This window comes from Hyperolius riggenbachi, chromosome 1 (assembly GCF_040937935.1).
Source record: "Hyperolius riggenbachi isolate aHypRig1 chromosome 1, aHypRig1.pri, whole genome shotgun sequence".
Taxonomy (NCBI): Eukaryota; Metazoa; Chordata; class Amphibia; order Anura; family Hyperoliidae; genus Hyperolius; species Hyperolius riggenbachi.
Window position 1 is genome coordinate 216,693,596 of NC_090646.1, and position 18,742 is coordinate 216,712,337.

The window sequence follows — 18,742 nt, forward strand, 5'->3', positions numbered from 1 at the left end:
AGTAAATAAACTGAACTTTGGGAACTTATAATTTCTAATTGAATAATAATACTTGTGCACAAAAGCATATATGATAATTGTATGGGTTATAAAAAGTAGGAAGATGCATTTTTATTGAATATTTTGTCAGAGTTTAAAACCGCTTTAAAGTACACCTGAAGTGAGAAGAATATTGAGGCTGCCATATTTATATCCTTTTACACAATACCAGTTGCCTGGCTGTCCTCGTGATCATTCTGGCATCAGTATTGTCTTAAAGAGAATCCGAAGAGAATATTAATAAAAAAACAACCTAAGGAGAGGGAAGGTGCTGCGTCCTAATAAGCCTTTCTGTTCCCCTCACGGTCCCCGCTTTCCAGTGCTGGCTCCCCTGTTAAAATCTCGGAAGTCTTCAGGAACCTGAGTGCTCCTGAAGACGGACGGCTCCGTACTGCGAGTGCACCCGAGAGCATGCTTGCGCATGCGCAATACAGAAAGGCTTTGGGAGCACCCAGCACCTGAAGACTTCCCCAGCAGCAGGGAGCAGTCTCCAACCCATCGGTAAGAGACTGCTAACAGGGGAGCCAGCGGTAAAATGCAGGGACCATGGGAGGAATGGGAAGGCTCTATAGGACCCATAGCCTTCCCTCTCCTTAGGTAAGTATCTTTTTTGTAATATTCGCCTTAGACTCTTTTTAATCACACACCTGAAACTAGTATGCAGCTAATCCTGTCAGATTGTTGTCAAGTATCTGATCCGCATGCTTGTTCTGGGGGTATGGCTTAAAGAGAGCCCTAGGTGGGCTCATAAAATAAAAACGTAGGCTACTTGATCCGGGGGGCTGATCGGATCAAGAAGCCTCAAAAACAGTCGCTCACGTGGACTGCAATGGCCCACTTTCACTTTCGTGACCTCTGGGTCACGACGCTGGAAGGAGAGATTCATTCTTTCACCAGCACGCAGGGAGGGGGGGGGGAGAGTGGCAAGAGGCGCAGCTAGGGAGAAAGAGCTGCCTAATGGCATCTCTGGAGACCCTGTAGGAATGCCCCTGGCAGGCATTTTGAACAGTGAATCCCTCTCCTCAGTGTTTACTCTTGAGATAGCGGCAAAAATTGACGCTAATCTTGGGGGGCTATAGCGCAGCGGTGTGTGTGTGGGGGGGGGGGGCAGAGAGAGGCGGTGTGGGAATACAGAGGCATGCCATGAGGCAAATAACATGCCTCTCTGTCCCATCTGCACCCAAAAAACACCTTGAGTTCTCTTTAAAGTATTAGAGGCAGAGCGATTATCAGAAGAATAGGCAATGTGCATGGTTTAAAATGAAATAAATATGGCAGCCTTCATATTTCTCTCACTTCAGGTTCCCTTTGACTACTATAAATTATTTGTAAGATGTGCAAGGCAATTTGACCTTAAAATATATATAAAACTGTAAAAATTCAGAATATGCGCTTAGGAAAACAGGTAATGCACTAGGCGGTTTGCAATCTCACTGTTCATGCACAAACAAAAAGGTGAATTAAATGAATTAGACCGCGCTCTCTGTCTCATGATGATAATAATATAAAATAATGCATTTCGTCAGGCTTTCTGACTCATCAGGGGCTTGAGCCCCTGATGAGTCAGAAAGCCTGATGAAATGCATATGGCGGAGCTGCAGCAAACGTGACTGGACAAGGAAGTTTGTCGTTCGGAGTGAACAGCCAGACTGGGAACTGAGGTTGCATCTGCAGAGCGGTCTCCCGGGGACCAGGATTGTATTTGCTTAAAGGGAAGGTTCAAGCAAAATAAAAAAATGAGTTTCACTTACCTACATTTACCTACATTTTTACGCATTCCCGCTAGTCCAGGAACATTAACACATACATTTTTACGCGTTACTGGTTCAATGCGTACGTTTTTACGCATTGAACCAGTAATGCGTAAAATGTATGTGTTAATGTTCCTGCACTTGCGGGAATGCGTAAAAATGTACGCAATGCGGGCCGCCGACCTCCGAGGTCGGCAAGCTGCCAGCGGGGGACTGGAGCAGCAGTGAGTGACTACAAGGGCACAGGATGGCTGCATGGGGCTGGTAGAAGCCCCAGGTAAGTGAAACTCATTTTTTTATTTTGCTTGGACATTCCCTTTAATGCTTTTGACCCACGCTGGCTTGTGAGTGCAATATTTTTTATCAATTTTTAATACATTTACAGAATTACGCTATGTTAGCCCTTTCTAGTTGCAGTGTTGTTTGAAATTGGTTTGTGAGATAGGAAGATAACAGCGGTCGTTTCCAACCCCCACACACTATCAATCCTACCTCCGGAGAAACAGGAGGCTTATAGGGTGAGTGCGGGCACTTAGGGGGGAGTGCCCACGCACTGGTGATTGAAAAGGTGATCAAGTTAAATTCTCGCAGGCGATTTGCTTAGGTGATGGGACAATCCTGGATCACTGTGATACACTATATGGCTGTTTTTGTTTATTTTTTCTGCATGTTGAGGCAAGTGTCCTGAACAAAAGAGCCAAACATTTTGGAAGACAGTTGAACTTTGACAGAGCCTGGTGTGAGGATAAAGTGGCAACGAACTGTGAGACTGTTAACTCTTACTTCCATGAGACAGAGAGCGCGGTCTAATTCATTTAATAAAACTAGAACTGAAGTTTACAAAACATTGTTATAACTATTACTTTGTTAGCAGGGGTGTAGCAATAGGGGTTGCAGAGGTTGCGACCGCATCGGGGCCCTTGGGCCAAAGGGGCCCCAAAAGGCCCTCCCTCAACCACAGTATTAGCTCTCTATTGGTCCTGTGCTCATAATAATCGCTTCTATAGATACTTTGAACAGTGGTAATCATTAACAAACTGTTCCCCATCCCCTTCTTGCAATTCTGACACTGTAGTTGCCATTGGCAGGTTTTGGTGCACTGTATCAGTTGTTATGTATAGAGTGCTTGGGGGGCCCCATTGTAAAACTTGCATTGGGGCCCACAGCTCCTTAGCTACACCACTGTTTGTTAGGTTGTATTTATAACCAGTTTATAACCAGTTTATTGTTAAGCATCAATTGTTGCTGTGGATTTTCTCTGTATTCAGAGGGTTGATTAATATGACCATTTGTTATGCATGTAAAGGCTACTATAATGTTATCAGAAAACCATTTCATACCAATTATGTCTGTAAATATTAGAACATGTTCTAATTTCATCAGCAATCACTTGTGTAAACTTGGATTTCGGAGGAAAATTATCACATGATCATGTCAATATTAGCTGCAAATTGCACTTTTCCTAAGCAAACATATGACATACAAATTGTTCTCCAGATTGTCAGCAGTGACTCTCAGCATACTCTGTTCTGATATATGTACCAGGAAATGCAGTCTTGTCCTTCCACTGTATGCTTTCCACCTGTATGGTCATTTGCCAGCGATAGTCACTGTTTCATAAAGATACCATTTTACATGAACTCAAAGTACAGAAAAAAGCTTAAATGTAAAGAAAAGATGACACAACAAAACTGTGAAAGACACAAGTCTAAATAATGAAAATAATAATTATAATGGCTTTGGGGGCAAGGGGAACAGTCAAGGGATCAGCATTCTTGTTATAGATATTTTGGTTCATTTTACAGTGGTCTGAAACTCCGACATAACATTCAATAAAAATGTGTTTTCCTACTTTTTATTACTCATACAGTATCATGTTTGCTTTTGTGCATAAGTAATATTGTCTGTTCACAAATTACAAGTTTCCAAAGTGTAGTTTATCTTGCCCTGAAACCTGCCAATGCATTTTATTCAAACTGCTTTTTATTATGTATGAACATCTTCTAATGAGCTTTTCTGAACTGCGTATGTGTGTCTGAAGCACAGAGAGATCCTTTTCACTTGTTAGACTGTGTTTACACTCATTGTAACAACATTGGAATGTAAACAAAGATACTGTTATCACTAGTTTGGATGCAGATTTGAAGCTGAATAGCAGGGCAAAGTGCTTTTGTTTAACCATTTCAGTGATGTTCTGCTAAAAAAACAAAAACCAAATCTGGGATAGTAGCTTTCAAGCTGTGAGGAATCTTTTAGAGCAAAGTAGAAATGCTGGCTTTCAGACTACTTAAATATGTAACTGTGCTGAGACATTTGATCCTGTTCTTCTGAGTTGGAGAATACTGGGCAACACTTGTTACCTTGCAGACCTAACTTGGATTTATTGAAATGTCTGCATACAAGAACTTTCTGTTTAAACAGTGCCCAGCACAGTTCTGGCAATCACTTGATAACTGCACATTAGCTTTTCAGCTGGCATGGACAAGGGATGGTGGTAAGATAGTGCAAAGCAAAGTGAAACAATCGTGATAAGTACAGGTTTTTCATACTCCCCATTTCCCTCCCTGTAATTATCATTACTATTATCATCATCAATGTATATAGCACTGGCCTATTCTTTCACAGTGCTTTACGCAGTAGATCAATTTCTCAGTAATTGTCCCCCAGTTAATGATTCCAAGGTATATTTTCTCACCTTTGTTGAGAGATCTTTTCTATGAAGGTTACAATTGTCTTTTTTTTCTGACCACTGAATTCATCAAAACATTGAGCACAAGCACCTGTGAGTAAGATCGATCAATGATCATCGAAATCAGTGTACTAGATTAGATTATGGATTTCTAAGTGCATTAATAAAAAAACACATGAGCAAGTAGATAATTACTTGTTCTGCTTACTTAACAGATGTATTGCGCTGTCCACCGTTTAATTCAGATTTTACAAAATCCAGTAACTTCTGGTTCTGGTGGTGGCCATCTTGGATCCCATATGCTTAAGTATTCCCCCTGGCATCCCCTCTCCTCCCCGCACTACTACAGAGCAGAGCGGGGAGTGATAAAGGCAGCGCAGACCGACTCACCTACTAATAGTTCCAAGCACTAAAGTTCCCGTACATAATCTCTGCACTACCACCAGAGGCAGTGCAGAGAGTATAGATGGGAACTCCAGCGCGTGGAACCATAAGGAGGTCAGTCTGTGTGTGCTGGCTTTATCCCTCCCCACTCTGCTCTGTAATAGTGCGGGGAGGATGCAGGGGGAGAAAGATGCGGCTGGAGTGCGGACATGGCACACTGCAGGAGGGGGGCCGAGGACAGTGTCGGGACAGCTTCTGGCCCCACTTCCTGCGCCCTAGCAGCTGGCAGTGACGAGAGTGACAGAGACTTCAGCCAATCAAGGCTGAATTTGCATGTGACGTCACTTCTCTTTTGCGGCTGCTACTCTGCGTACCACATTAGAGCCAGGGGGCATCCTATATAATAATAGGCAACTCTCCCTGGGTACAGCAGGGACTGTTGCCTCTGTGTAGCTGGGTCCGGGTTTTTTGCTACTGCGCATGTGCACAGCACGGACCCAGTCTCACACAGGCAGGAGGACAGGGACGGGGCCAGACGGGCGTGTGAGCGAGCGGCCGGGTGTGCGGCGGGTGCACGCGCGCATGACGGGTGTGTATGCGGCGGACGTGCGCGGCAGGTGCGCGGATAAGGTCACTGGTGAGCAATAAAAATCAATCAGCAAAAAGGTGAGATTGATTTTAGACTTTTATATTGCCTCTTTAGAATCCATTTTACTTGTAGAACAGCTGCTTTTAGAGAATTGTTTTTAGATTTTATGCCTAACAGTTACTCTTCAAGACGTGTAGGAGGTGACAGCCATCCGTTCCGGTAAACAGAAAATCTGTAATTACCTGTAAGCGCTGCTATCTGGTCAGAAATTCTGGATAGGACAAGAAAGAAAATGTGTTTCCAACATAACTGCCTCCCTTTCCTGGATATGCCGGTACATGGAATTTATTTTTAAGATTGGCTGCAGCAATTTGTTTTTCTTTAATTAACTGCAGAGCACCAAATATTAGTCTGAAGGCTTTAAAATAATAGATTGCATTCTCACCTTACAGCACTGGGTAATCGGTTCAAATCCCAGTCAGGGGACTGCATGGAAATTGTATGATTGTGTGGGTTTCCTCCGAGCACACTGGTTTCCTCCCACATCCCCCAAAAATACAGATAAGTTAACAGGCTTCTCTATTAAATTGACCCTAGATTGCGATGGGACGTATGACTATGGTAAGGACTAGATTGCGAGACACAGTGACAGGACTATGTACTCTCTACAGCTCTGCCAAAGATGTCAGCACTATATACAGTGATGTGAAAAACTATTTGCCCCCTTCCTGATTTCTTATTCTTTTGCATGTTTGTCACACTTAAATGTTTCTGCTCATCAAAAACCATTAACTATTAGTCAAAGATAACATAATTGAACACAAAATGTAGTTTTAAATTATGGTTTCTATTATTTAGTGAGAAAAAAAACTCATAACCTACATGGCCCTGTGTGAAAAATAAATTGCCCCCTGAACCTAATAACTGGTTGGGCCACCCTTAGCAGCAATAACTGCAAGCGTTTTAGATAACTTGCAACAAGTCTTTTACAGCGCTCTGGAGGAATTTTGGCCCACTCATCTTTGCAGAATTGTTGTAATTCAGCTTTATTTGAGGGTTTTCTAGCATGAACCGCCTTTTTAAGGTCATGCCACAACATCTCAATAGGATTCAGGTCAGGACTTTGACTAGGCCACTTCAAAGTCTTCATTTTGTTTTTCTTCAGCCATTCAGAGGTGGATTTGCTGGTGTGTTTTGGGTCATTGTCCTGCTGCAGCACCCAAGATTGCTTCAGCTTGAGTTGACGAACAGATGGCCGGACATTCACCTTCAGGATTTTTTGGTAGACAGTAGAATTCATGGTTCCATCTATCACAGCAAGCCTTCCAGGTCCTGAAGCAGCAAAACAACCCCAGACCATCACATTACCACCACCATATTTTACTGTTGGTATGATGTTCTTTTGCTGAAATGCTGTGTTACTTCTACGCTAGATGTAACGGGACACGCACCTTCCAAAAAGTTCAACTTTTGTCTCGTCGGTCCACAAGGTATTTTCCCAAAAGTCTTGGCAATCATTGAGATGTTTTTTTTAGCAAAATTGAGACGAGCCTTAATGTTCTTTTTGCTTAAAAGTGGTTTGCGCCTTGGATATCTGCCATGCAGGCCATTTTTGCCCAGTCTCTTTCTTATGGAGTCGTGAACACTGACCTTAATTGAGGCAAGTGAGGCCTGCAGTTCTTTAGATGTTGTCCTGGGGTCTTTTGTGGCCTCTCGGATGAGTTTTCTCTGCGCTCTTGGGGTAATTTTGGTCGGCCGGCCACTACTGGGAAGGCTCATCACTGTTCTATGTATTTGCCATTTGTGGATAATGGCTCTCACTGTGGTTCGCTGGAGTCCCAAAGCTTTAGAAATGGCTTTATAACTTTTACCAGACTGATAGATCTCCATTACTTTTGTTCTCATTTGTTCCTAAATTTCTTTGGATCTTGGCATGATATCTAGCCTTTGAGGTGTTTTTGGTCTATTTCTCTGTGTCAGATAGCTCCTATTTAAGTGATTTCTTGATTGAAACAGGTGTGGCAGTAATCAGGCCTGGGGGTGACTACAGAAATTGAACTCAGGTGTGATAAATAGAGATGTCGCGAATGGTTCACCTGCGAACGGTTCCAGGCGAACTTTGGGGGTTCGCGTTCGCCTGCATCAGGCGAACTTTTGCGGAAGTTCGATTCGCCCCATAATGCTCTATTGAGCAAAACTTTGACCCTCCATATCACTGTCAGCAGACACATTATTGCCAAACACACTGCTCTCACTACTAGAGGCCCGCCCACCCTGCCTCCTCCAAGCAAGGTCCTTATACCATTTGACTCAGTTGTCTGCCTACACTAATTAGTTATGGGACAGCTGCTACACACTCTGCTAGTGAGATTTTAATTAGCCTCTTGTGGGTCCCCACCTCCCTCCTCCCACCCTTCTACCCTTCTACCTATTCCCTCCTCCCTCCTACTGGAGGGAGGAGGGTCTCATCTGCCAGGGAATCTGCCAGGCAATCAAAAACCAGTTTACATCATACCATGGCTGGGGATTGAACCCAGATCTCACTGTGTGGTGGGCAAGTCACCCTAACCACTGTACCACTACAGTAGTAACTGAAGCTGGCCTAAAATTTACCATTTATGCTCAATGCAATAGAAACATTAGGTTGCTTGAAGGGAACCTTAACTGAGAGTGATATGGATGTTTCCTGTAAACAATACCAGTTGCCTGGCAGTCCAGCTGATCTTTGTGACTGCAATAGTGGCTGAATCACACCCTGAAACAAGCATGCAGCTAATCCAGTCTGACTTCAGTCAGAGCACCTGATCTGCATGCTTGTTCAGGGGCTGTGGCTAAAAGTATTAGAGACACAGGATCAGCAGGCGATTCAGGCAACTGATATTATTTTAAAAGGAAAAATCCATATCCTTCACCGTTTAGGTTCCCTTTAAGGTTTTGTAGCATAAAAGCCAACTCACATTGGCTGGGATTTGAACCTGGGTCTCACTGTGTGGTGGGCAAGCACCCTAACCACTGTACCACAACAGTAGTAACTGAAGCTGGCCTAAAATTTACCATTTATGCTCAATACAAGAGAAAAAGTAGACAAGACAAATAACATTTATATCACACTTTTCTCCTGGCGGACTCAAAGCACCAGAGCTGCAGCTTGTTTCAGGGTGTGATTCAGCCACTATTGCAGTCACAAAGATCAGCTGGACTGCCAGGCAACTGGTATTGTTTACAGGAAACATTCATATCACTCCCAGTTAAGGTTCCCTTCAAGCAACCTAATGTTTCTATTGCATTGAGCATAAATGGTAAATTTTAGGCCAGCTTCAGTTACTACTGTAGTGGTACAGTGGTTAGGGTGACTTGCCCACCACACAGTGAGATCTGGGTTCGATTCCCAGCCATGGTATGATGTAAACTGGTTTCTGAAATAGTATAATTCCCTGGCAGATGAGACCCTCCTCCCTCCGGTAGGAGGGAGGAGGGAATAGGTAGAAAGGTAGAAGGGAGGGAGGTGGGGACCCACAAGAGGCTAATTAAAATCTCCCTAGCAGAGTGTGTAGCAGCTGTCCCATAACTAATTAGTGTAGGCAGACAACTGAGTCAAATGGTATAAGGACCTTGCTTGGAGGAGGAGGAGGGAGGGAGGGCGGGTCCTCCAGCAGTGATGTGTATTTCACTCAATCAGGTGTGCCTCCAGGTATTAGAGCTCTTGAAACATGTTTTCTATCATTTTTCCAGCCGGTAGAATTTTTTAAAATTTTCAAAGTTCGCCTCCCCATTGAAGTCTATTGCAGTTCGCGAACTTTTTCGCGAACCAAACCTTTTGCGGAGGTTCGCGAACAGGGTTCGCAAACCTAAAATCGGAGGTTCGCGACATCTCTAGTGATAAACCACAGTTAAGTTATTTTTTAACAAGGGGGGGCAATCACTTTTTCACACAGGGCCATGTAGATTTGGAGTTTTTTTACTCACTAAATAATAAAAACCATCATTTAAAACTGCATTTTGTGTTCAATTATGTTATCTTTGACTAACAGTTAACGGTTTTTGATGAGCAGAAACATTTAAGTGTGACAAACATGCAAAAGAATAAGAAATCAGGAAGGGGGCAAATAGTTTTTCACATCACTGTATATACTTAGTAATAATAATGTAATGCCATTGAGTCACTTTTTTCCTTTTCTGTTTTCAGCCAGCTCTGAGTGTTTCAAGATTTTTAGGAAGTCAAAACTTCACTCCTTTGCAACTATGGCAACTGTACTCTGGTGTATGGAATGCCCACCAAAATCCTACATTCTGGAATGAGTAATCAGTTGTGTTGGGCAGGAAGCCTTGCACCTGGGATTAATCCAGTAATTACACCAAATTTAAATTGCCATTTCACATTTTTCAGTTAATTGCAGAGTAGAGCAGTCCTGGAGAGAATTGTTTATTTCTCTGCAAAAGTGGAGGTTCATTTTAAGTATGGGGTTTAAACACGAAAGACAGTTTTCCAAAATACTTTATAGTAATTGTTAGTTGTTTATAAGGACGAGATATAAAAGACATAGCGTAGCCATATGTGCAGTTGGGCATATTTTTTATAGCTCCTTCCAGGCTCTTTAATACTTATACTGCAAAAGCTCATGGTGTGTTTTTGTATTTGATCTGCAAGATCTTACTGTTTTGAACATTCCTATAAAACCTATATCTTGTACAAGGTACAGCAGCAGTACCATAAACCTTGACTTACAATCATGTTTGGTCCTTGACCTCATTAATGTAAACATTTAGGTGTTTGAACCTAACTGCGTTCGTATGACCTTTCTTTATTTTTTCCATAACGTGGTCTACATAATGGGAAAAAATCCAATTTTCAATATAAAATAATGCAAACTTTATTATGCCGTCATGCTGAAAAAAAAAATGTACACATCATGACCCATATTGTTGAGAAACCAATAAGATGCAAATTCATACTGAGCCCCCCCTTCAAAAAACAATAATATATGTTAAGGAGTCCCATTGAAAAAACACTTAAGAATGCTCTGTGCAAGTTCTGGATAGAAGACAATGATACAATATGCCCAGCCCAGTAGTCATTAATAAGATAAATTAAAGTACCCATACAAATAACGTCAAGTGAAGTAGGTGAACGTGTAATAGGCTAGCTGTGTAACCAAAATCAGTGGTGGCTAAACAACGACCATCAGCTTCTGTCATATACCTATGTGGATTATATTATATAAATAATGTGGTACAGAAGCAATACAATTACACGTCATTGAAAACTTAAAGGACAACTAAAGTGAGAGGGTTATGGAGGCTACCATGTTTATTCCTTTTTAAACAATGCACATTGCTTGCTTGTCCTGGTGATCCTCTGACCCTAATACTTTTAGCCAAAGACCAGGAACAAGCCTGCAGATCAAATGTTTCTGATTGAAGTCTGGACTGGATTAACGGCATGTTTGTTTCAGGTGTGTAATTCATACAACATTGAGGTATGAAATATCAGCAGGACAGCAGGCAACTGGTATTGTTTTAAAAGTAAATAAATATGGTAGCCTTCATATCCCTCTTATTCAGGTGTCCTTTAACCAATTAGGGACTAAAGGCTCTGGTCCCTGTAAGGACCAGTGCCTTTTTTATACTTTTGCACTTCCTGATCACTGTGATTGCTCTTGCAGTGATTAGGCAGGCATGGAACAATAACAGAGATCTGATCCGGCGTGAATGCGCTATTATGTCCCATGCTTGGGAGCCGCCGCATCAGGCTTAGGCAGCCACAAGTGCGGCGTAGTGTTATCCATCAGTGGTCCCAAAGCAGTTCATATAAATACGCTAGCAGTGCCAGGTATAAAGAGGCAAGTAAATGAGAGTGCTCTACACATTACACAGTGCGTTCCACTATCTCAGGAGCTGTCAATCAATTTTTACAATTCATTTATAAAGTAATACATTTTTACACTGCAGCCACTGGAGTTGTTTGGTATTCAAGACTTACAGAATTTGTTCTGGGAACTAACTGATTGTTTTGCCTAGGGGGGCTCTCATCAGTGAGTTGCCTGCCTACCGCTTGGGTTGCCAAGGTAAAGAGATATGCAAGGTCTATGTGCTTATGTGGTTGTGCTAGTTCTAGTCGCTTCACAAGACCCACAGCTCAAAACTAACATGAGTGAAATAAATGTCAATGAGCACTTTGTGTTAAGATTCAGGGACACAATCCAGACTTCTAAGGTGTGGCTGCAAGAGGACAATTTCCCCAGAATGATTTTGAGAATGATAAACAAGCCAAGGACAACTTCCAAAGAGATAGGAACTGAAGTCCAAAGTCAATGTTCATCATCATCTGGTCACACCATGTGCAGCTTTTTGAGTGATAGTGGCGCAATGGAAGGATTCACAGACCACGATGATCCACGATGATCCTTTACACATATGAAACAAAATTGGACCTTACTAGAAAATTGTATGTCCGCATTCAAAGAGATTAAGCTTTCAGGGAAAAAAATGTAATATTTCAGAACTGGAAATTGGTAACATTAATGTGGCAAGAAGAGGGATAGTTACATCTCCGGGAAAGGAGGATCTTGCTTTTTGTGAAGCAGCTATACAGTTTATTAGTTGCAACTGGATAGTGAACTGGGTACGGGTGCCACCTGTGTCATAGGAGGCCAGAGTTCAAATTCTGGTTACTACTGCCTAACCAGTAAGGAATCTTTGGCCAAGAAAACCTAATGCTACAGGGTGACCTACCGAGTGCACCATGAGGGGCTGCTATGAGTGGGACAGGAGAAAAAAAAGCTTTATACTGTAAATGTTAGCATTTTATTTATTTAAATTGTGTGTACTTAATGTGAAGGAGTATGGCAGAGCTGCAGAGGGCTTTTCTATGTTAACATAATTTTACATATGCCATTTCATATGTCCTTTATGGGCATGTTTGAAAAACACAGCTGCTAAATTATTGATCATCAACTGCATTCATTCAGCAGCCTCCACTCCTGCTTCCTGGTTACCAACACTTGTGCATTCTCTGTTAGTTGTTTGCTTGTACATGCTAAATACACTTTATTCCTTTTCTATGAAAACAATGGTTTACTTAAATCATCTAAAGGTTTGTCCTTTTTTTTACTTAAAAAATTCATAAATGTGTTTTTCCTTCCCAGGAAACTCTAGGAGGAAGCTTATGTGCAATGTGTGTAACAGAAAATGTTCCTCGTCAATCAACCTCCAGGAGCATCGAAAGGTCAGTTACTGAAGGCAAGATCGGGGATTACCATGACAATTTACCCTTTTTATGCTATTGGTTGCTGTTCATTGGCCCATATTCGTTTATTTGTTTTACAGGTACTCTGCCTTGCGCAGTACAAGGCTTATTTTGGATGTTGTGTTAGATGCTCTCCTATGCAGGAACACCTCAGTAGTTATTACTGGCATCTCTTTGTCTGATCATGTTTTCCAGATGTGTTTTATTAACAGTTTTTACCCCTAGACAGTTAAATTAAAATAGGTTTAGTGTGTTTTAGTTTTCAATGCAGAAAAAACTCCCTAACATTTTTCTCTCATTGAATTCAGTTATATGCTTTTGTATGTGTGGTGCAGTGTACCATAATGATACAGTGTGAGGCAGCTGTAATATGCAGGTGAGAATGCTAGTAACAAAGCAACGGCTTAGGCATTTTTCACTCTGTATGAGACTAAGGCATCTTTTTATAGGCAGCTGAAGGTGTTGAATTAACTGCCTGTCAACTGCTCTGCTCCACCAGCCAGGCACTCGCTAGCGCTCAGCACGTGTGTGGGACCGGGTGCAGCCCCCATGGAGAAGCATCTTGGCGATTGCCATACTCATATGCGACATAAGACATTTCTTCACTGCCGTTTAATGCTGCTGCATGTCAAACTTGACATGTGCAATGTTACGGAACGCTGCCATTAGGCTGCATTTAATTGCATGTGCATGACACTTGTGGCTGGCAGCCAGGTGAAATGCTTGTCAAACAAGAAGTTCAGCTGTCTGTGGAAAAGGCCTAAAGGTAATAGTGGGCAGACAGCCTCTAGCAGCAAACTAGCTTCTGTCATGTCCAGCAACAGTGCCTCTAGTGGTTAGAGTTATGTTCTTCAGTAGTTAGCCAGAAAGTAAATGATAGTCTGATGCTAGCAAACAAGTGGACCAAACCCCTCTGTTAGATGCTAGGTGCTATAGCTAGCATGTACCGTGGCATTTAATTAAAGTCATACATCTGCCATGGCCCTGAGGGACCAACCTATCTTTATACAGTGGGATGTGAAAGTTTGGGCAACCTTGTTAATTGTCATGATTTTCCTGTATAAATCATTGGTCGTTACAATAGAAAATGTCAGTTAAATATATCATATAGGACAGGGGTCCCGAACCACCGGTCCGCGGCCCGCTGCTGGTCCGTGGGACGTTTGCAGTTGGGCCGCGGAACTGTCCTCTTCCCCCCCCTTCCCCCACCCGTCCCCGCGGCCGCCGCTGAGGAGGCAGGAAGCAGGAGAGCGGTTCCCATAGTAATGGCGATACACATCGCCGCTACAGGAAGCCGCTGCCCTGGTTCCTGCCTCCTCACAGACAGCAGCCGGGAGACACGCTGTTGGGGATCAGTTACACACGCAGGAAAGGGGAATATAAGGAAGCGGCCGCTGGCTAAGGTAATAGTAGCTGCGGCCACAGGGATGGGCGAAGACGGCTATACTGGGGCATTACCTACCCATCCTGGGGCGCTATACTGGGCACTAAACTAGCTATACTGGACACTATACTAGCTTTACTGGGCACTATACTAGCTATACTGGGGCACTATACTTGCTATACTGGGCATTATACTAGCTATACTGGGCATTAAACTAGCTATACTGGGACACTATACTAGCTATACTGGGCACTATACTAGCTATACTGGGGCACTATACTACCTATACTGGGGCACTATACTTGCTATACTGGGCACTATACTAGCTATACTGGGCACTGAACTAGATATACTGGGGCACTATACTATCTATACTGGACACTATACTAGCTATACCAGGCACTATACTAGCTATACTGGGCACTACCTACCTATACTGGGCACTATACTAGCTATACTGGGGCACTACCTACCCATACTGGGCACTATACTAGCTATACTGGGGCACTACCTACCCATACTGGGCACTATACTAGCTATACTGGGCACTATACAAGCTATACTGGGGCACTACCTACCCATACTGGTCACTATACTAGCTATATTGGTCACTATGCTAGCTATACTGGGACACTATACTAGCTATACTGGGGTAACTATACTAGCCATACTGGGGCAACTAAACTCCCTATACTGGGGCAACTATGCTAGCTATGCCGCCGCACCCCAGCCCCTCCCTACTGTAACCCGCTGCGCACGACAATGTCCACTAGGACGCGCAAGTTTTCAGGCAGTTTTGACCATTTTCAATAATCCCCATTAACACAGGAGAACACGGTTCAAATCTCAGCTCTTCCTGTTCAGTATTCCTGCACCTATTCAGTAAGGAGACCTTGGGCAAGACTCCTTAAAACGGCTGCTGCCTGCTGAGCACACCCTAGTAGCTGCAGCTTTGGCGCTTTCAATGCAACAGGAGGAAAACCCAATCTAAATATTCTGTGTCTTGTTTCACTGTCTAAAACAGTACAAAATATTATAAATGTATCTAAAAATGTAAACGTAATCAAATAGAAAGACTTAAAAATGTTTCAGTGGACTTTAATTAACCTATTTTGGTTCCTGGACGTAGAAACTACGTCCAGGAACTATGCGCGCTACTGCACGCTCCCGCGGCCGATCGTGCACATGCACTCCCGGCCGCGGATTCGGTAGCCACGGAATCAATGTATCGGGCTATGGTGCCCGATCACTGATTCCTCTCCCCCGTTGAAAAAGCGACAGCTTCTCTCGGAAGCTGTGCTTTTTCTGGCTGTTCGCTCCCCGTTGCGTCACTCTAAGCGTGTGTTACGCTTAGAGTGACGTCATGTAAACAAACTCATGGCCGTCATCTTGTGGCCAAAAAGTAATACTACAACTGAATGTAAAAAAAAAAAAATTAACACACATTTACATTATAAATGTATTGTTTACCTCCCACCCTCCCAAAACTACCCAAATAAAATGTTTACTATTAAAAAAAAATAAACATTACAATAAAAAAAAAAAACATGTAAATATTTACCTAAGGGTCTAAACTTTTTAAATATCAATGTAAAGATGAAATATTTCTATATTTTTTTTATTTTAAACTTGTTAATAGTGATAGATGCAAAATGGAAAAAATGCACCTTTATTTCCAAATAAAATATTGTCGCCATACATTGTGATAGGGACATAATTTTAACGGTGTAATAACCGGGACATATGGGCAAATACAATACGTGAGTTTTAATTATGGAGGCATGTATTATTTTAAAACTATAATGGCTGAAAACTGAGAAATAATGAATTTTTCCATTTTTTTCTTATTCTTCCTGTTAAAATGCATTTACAGTAAAGTGGCTCTTAGCAAAATGTACCCCCCAAAGAAAGCCTAATTGGTGGCGGAAAAAACAAGATATAGATCAGTTCATTGTGATAAGTAGTGATAAAGTTATAGGCTAATGAATGGGAGGTGAACATTTCTCACGTGAAAACGACGGAACCTGAATGGGTTAACTTAAAAACGACAAAAATAAATAAATAAATAAAAGGTTTATATTGCCAACTGTGTACACTTTAAGACCAATTTATGCTACAGTGTGCTTTGGGAAGAATGGAAATAAAGCCTTGTAAAAAAACTGTGAGGCAGTTTAGACCTCATTCAGACAATGTACTTGGCAGATGTCAGACTTGAGGCCGGCTGGGCAAGTGTAAACCATACAGCCACCATGCAAAACTGCAGTAGACATTTTACCTATATTATATAAACTGATTAGAGAATAAGCCTGCCATATTTACTTGAGAAAACAGAGTAAAATCATTGACTTAAGTAGAAACTAACAAATTGTAAGAAAAAGGCATGTGCACCATCCGTCCTGTACCGAAGTAGATTTATTGCAACAGCGATAACCACATTATATCCATATCGTGATGTATCTAGCTTGAGTGTACCTATTGCATCATGGTGACGGCTGAGGATGGGGAGGTGGGGTGTCGGGAAAAGTAGTGTGGTATCCCGACACCCCACCTCCACATCCACAGCTGTCACCATGATGCAAGAGGTACACTCAAGCTAGATACATCTCGATATGGATATAATGCTATCGCTGTTGCAATTAATCCACTTTGGTGGCTGTGCTCGGGGCCCCTACCTGTCATGTGCACTAGTGTTTGCATATTTTAAATCGCTGTTGTTATTATCGCTGTTGCAATAAATCCACTTCGGTACAGGACGGAAGGTGCATGTGAAATACCTATTACAATTTCCTGCATATGGACTTCTTTCTTCTTTACAATTGATGGGAGCACACGTCCAACAACACAACACAGGGATGCTGCAGCTGTGGTGAGACTTGTATTTGCCTTTGCATGTACTTTCACTTGACTATATATACTACCAATAAGGGGAGTGCCACACAACTTTTTCTGTATTGTTGATATTAAGTAAAAACCAAGTATTTTCTCCCCCAACATTGTTCTTACCACCACACTGATCCCCCCCTCCCCCACTACTACCACTCTTGTGGCCCCTCTTATGGTCCAGCGTCTCTTCAGAGTGTGCAGGCTCCTGATTGTGCTTCAGGAATATAACTAGGGAAATTAAGGGCTGGTTCACACGGGCGTCTGCTGAGCTTTTGCTTGGCATTGAGTTCAAACGCCAGCGTTTAAACGCCAGCGTTTAAAAGCTAGCTTTTGAAGGCTTTTGAAAAGCGTTCAAGGCTAGCAGTTCTGGTCTCTGCTATTGTTTCCTCACGTTTACCGCCTCTGAAAGCAGCATGTTGCTTTTGAGACTAGACGCAACGCTGGGATCTACTGCATGGGATGGCAGTATATCCCAAAAAACGCTGCGTCTGAAACGCTGCGTTAAACGCCACAAAAATGCCCGTCTGAACCAGCCCTTAGATTGTTTTTGTAATGACTACAAAATGATGTCCCTCTGCTCTTCCGCTACTCCTTAGCCTTACAGCAGTTCTTCCCTTTACTGCAGCATCCCTCTTTCTCTGTCTCCAGGTAATACCCCTTCTTTTTCTATGTCTCCCTGTAACCCTTTAACTTATCTGCTGAAGCTTGCCCTGTTATTCTCCCCTGCCATCCATTACAATTCCCTTAGCTCCTTTCCCCTTTATTCATCTGCCCCATTGTAAGCAGAATGGTGCAGAGAAGCAAGGAATACACAGTTACCTTCTCATTATGGTGGTCCTGTCTCTCACTCTCTCTGACTAACAGTGAGGCTGGGTGAGAGCCGGTCCTGTAGCTGCAAGAATGGTATGGTGACTGGAGCTTAGGGGGTTTTGGGGTTTCTAGGAGTTAGGGAAGGGGCAGAAAATGGCATTTCAGCAGAGATCACAGGGCAGAATAATGGGGCATGATCCAGCATTTGCTCTAATGGGGGTTGGCGGGACAGAAAGGCAGCAGGAACTTAAATTTGGAATGAGGGAAAGAGGCAGCGGAAATTGCAAGGGGAAAAAGGCATGTTTTACATGACCCAAGTGTAAAGTGTGATTTTTATTTTATTTTGCTAATCTTGATTCGTTCTAAATACAGTACTGAATTTTAAAGAGAGATGCATATGAATACTGCGCATATTCACTTTTTATGTCCTTTGCTATATCTCCTTACTGAAATAATATCACCCATGTGTACTACTCATTTTTCCTATTTTATAAGAAAAAGAAGGAATTGGGGCTGTCTTTTGTAGAAGAGGCTGTGGCCTTTGTTCTCTTGCTAATTCTTCCTGTTTATGTAAAGAAGCCATAGCACAGGTTTTTTGAGTGGGTTGTGCTGTATTCATCTTTTTACTAAAATATTCATGTATGAATGGCTTGATTTTAAGGCCGGATCCACAATGGAGATTAGTGCCGCTCTGAAGTAGTGAACGAGATTTAGACATTTTGATAAATTTCATAGCTGTGTGATAAAAGTGCCTGAAGGTGATATGTGCTCATTTGATGTAATTGTTAAATGATGTTGCTTTGAGAATAAATGCAAACAGATATGCACTGGCCTCTCCTTCAAGGAGTTGAGCCACTGAAAAAAGGGCCTTTGTGAGACAAAAGAAAAGCATAGTGTGAGGTATATCTGCTAATGTTTTTTTGGAAAACAAAATGAATTTGAAACGATAAAGAAATGAATAGTTAAA

The 18,742-nt window shown here is 42.4% G+C and overlaps 1 protein-coding gene across 3 annotated transcripts in view; it reads left to right on the forward strand.

Annotated features, from left to right (window-relative positions):
- The window catches only part of PRDM5 (PR/SET domain 5), a 207,581-nt gene that overhangs the window by 65,110 nt on the left and 123,729 nt on the right, over window positions 1–18,742 (forward strand). For all 3 annotated transcript variants that reach the window (XM_068270306.1, XM_068270326.1, XM_068270316.1), the window contains one exon: window positions 12,598–12,677. In XM_068270306.1, the coding sequence (XP_068126407.1) occupies window positions 12,598–12,677 (80 nt within the window). The remainder of the gene's footprint in view (window positions 1–12,597; window positions 12,678–18,742) is intronic.